This window comes from Nematolebias whitei, chromosome 8, assembly GCF_014905685.2.
Source record: "Nematolebias whitei isolate Nwh7 chromosome 8, NemWhi1, whole genome shotgun sequence".
In the NCBI taxonomy this organism is placed as follows: domain Eukaryota; kingdom Metazoa; phylum Chordata; class Actinopteri; order Cyprinodontiformes; family Rivulidae; genus Nematolebias; species Nematolebias whitei.
Window position 1 is genome coordinate 1,805,712 of NC_056505.1, and position 1,667 is coordinate 1,807,378.

The window sequence follows — 1,667 nt, forward strand, 5'->3', positions numbered from 1 at the left end:
GCTGGTCCAGATGTGATCAGCTGGTCCAGATGCGATCAGCTGGTCCATATGTGATCAGCTGGTCCAGATGTGATCAGCTGGTCCAGATGTGATCAGCAGGTCCATATGTGATCAGCTGGTCCAGATGTGATCAGCGGGTCCAGATGTGATCAGCGGGTCCAGATGTGATCAGCTGGTCCAGATGTGATCAGCTGGTCCGAGTGTGATCAGCTGGTCCAGATGTGCCACGTCAAGATGATTTCTGGATGCTGTTTGGATATGATTCATTAAACTAACTCCTCTTTCACAATCTGCCCTGGAAGCTTGAGATGTAGCACAAACCTCCACACGCTGTGACGTCTAGCTCCTCATCATGTCCAAGAACGTGCCGATTGACCCGTTTCAGGTTTTGCTTCATTATGAACTTGAATTCAGCATACTGACTGTTCATGGCCTCCACACACTGGGGCTGGTGGAGAATGGCCTCGTACTTTTAGTGTCTGCTGATCCAAAGTTCAGGCTCATGTCTGAGCTCGGTGCTTCAGTCAACTGCAGACCACTCGCTCCTTTAGTTCATCCTGTGGAACACGAGCGTCCATGTGATCACAGAACTTACTGATCAGAGTCATGTCAGCAGCACGTCTGCCATCAGCTGGTGAGGTCCCTGCTGTTTCTTTACACGCTCACTCCACTCTACATCCAAAACTTGTTGCTACTTTGGCTTCGCTGCGTGTTTTCAGAGCAGACCTTTCTCACTCGAAACATAAAAAATCTCATCCAGCTTCAGCGTTTGTTCTTGTGTTTGCACGTACTCTGACAGACTTTACATCTTAAAAGAACCACGTGTCTTTTTTACTTTGGCTTGATGAGTGGATGCGTCACTGTCCGTTGGTTTCACCATGATACAGGTTTAGCATTACGTCTCTTAACTCCGCCTCCATGTTCTTACCTGGCTAACATAGCTAACTGCTAACATATGTGCCATAACCTTGTGTTGTGCAAGTTGTGACACATACCTGACGATGCGTACGGGCAGGGAACTAGCGTAATGCAACCAACGTAACGCAACTAACACACGCACTGTCGATGCGATGACTGTCTTTGGCTGCGTGGCGTGCGTGAACGTCTCAGATTTTATGTGCTGCATAGATCTGGTTGTGCGCAGAGAATGTGCGAGCACTGGACTGAGCAGGCGCACAGCTTGGAGGGAACACTGCCCTCCGCCACACCGCACTTTTACACTCACTCCATCGTAAAATAAAATTATAATTAATATAATATTCTTATATAATATAATTATATTATAATCCAGTGCTGGAGTGGAACTGGTTCCGTCCCAGTCCATCAGGCCTCAGCTCATATTTAAAAGCAGACTTGTCCTCAGGAAGTCCTCCTGGGTTGTAGAAGTGGTTCAAGCTGCAGCTGAACTCGTGTTCGATGGAAACACCTGATCTGAGAATCACCAACCTGAGAGTCCAGGTCCTCCCCCTTCATGCACAGATTGGCGTCGATGACGTTGAGCCCAACAAGCAGCCCGGCGATGACGGCGCCCTCCTCTTCCATCATCAGAGCGTTCGGCTCATAAAACTCACTGCAGAGGAGACAGGAGGAGGCAGGAGACAGGAGACAGGAGGAGGCAGGAGGAGGCAGGAGACAGGAGGAGGCAGGAGGAGGCAGGAGACAGGAGG

At 49.4% G+C, this 1,667-nt stretch overlaps 1 protein-coding gene across 2 annotated transcripts in view; it reads right to left on the reverse strand.

The window, feature by feature from the left end:
* rufy3 (RUN and FYVE domain containing 3) overlaps window positions 1–1,667 on the reverse strand; it is a gene marked incomplete at its 3' end in the record, with an annotated part of 33,027 nt that overhangs the window by 19,337 nt on the left and 12,023 nt on the right. For both annotated transcript variants that reach the window (XM_037680801.1, XM_037680802.1), the window contains 1 exon segment: window positions 1,447–1,570. In XM_037680801.1, coding sequence (XP_037536729.1) covers window positions 1,447–1,570 — 124 coding nt within the window.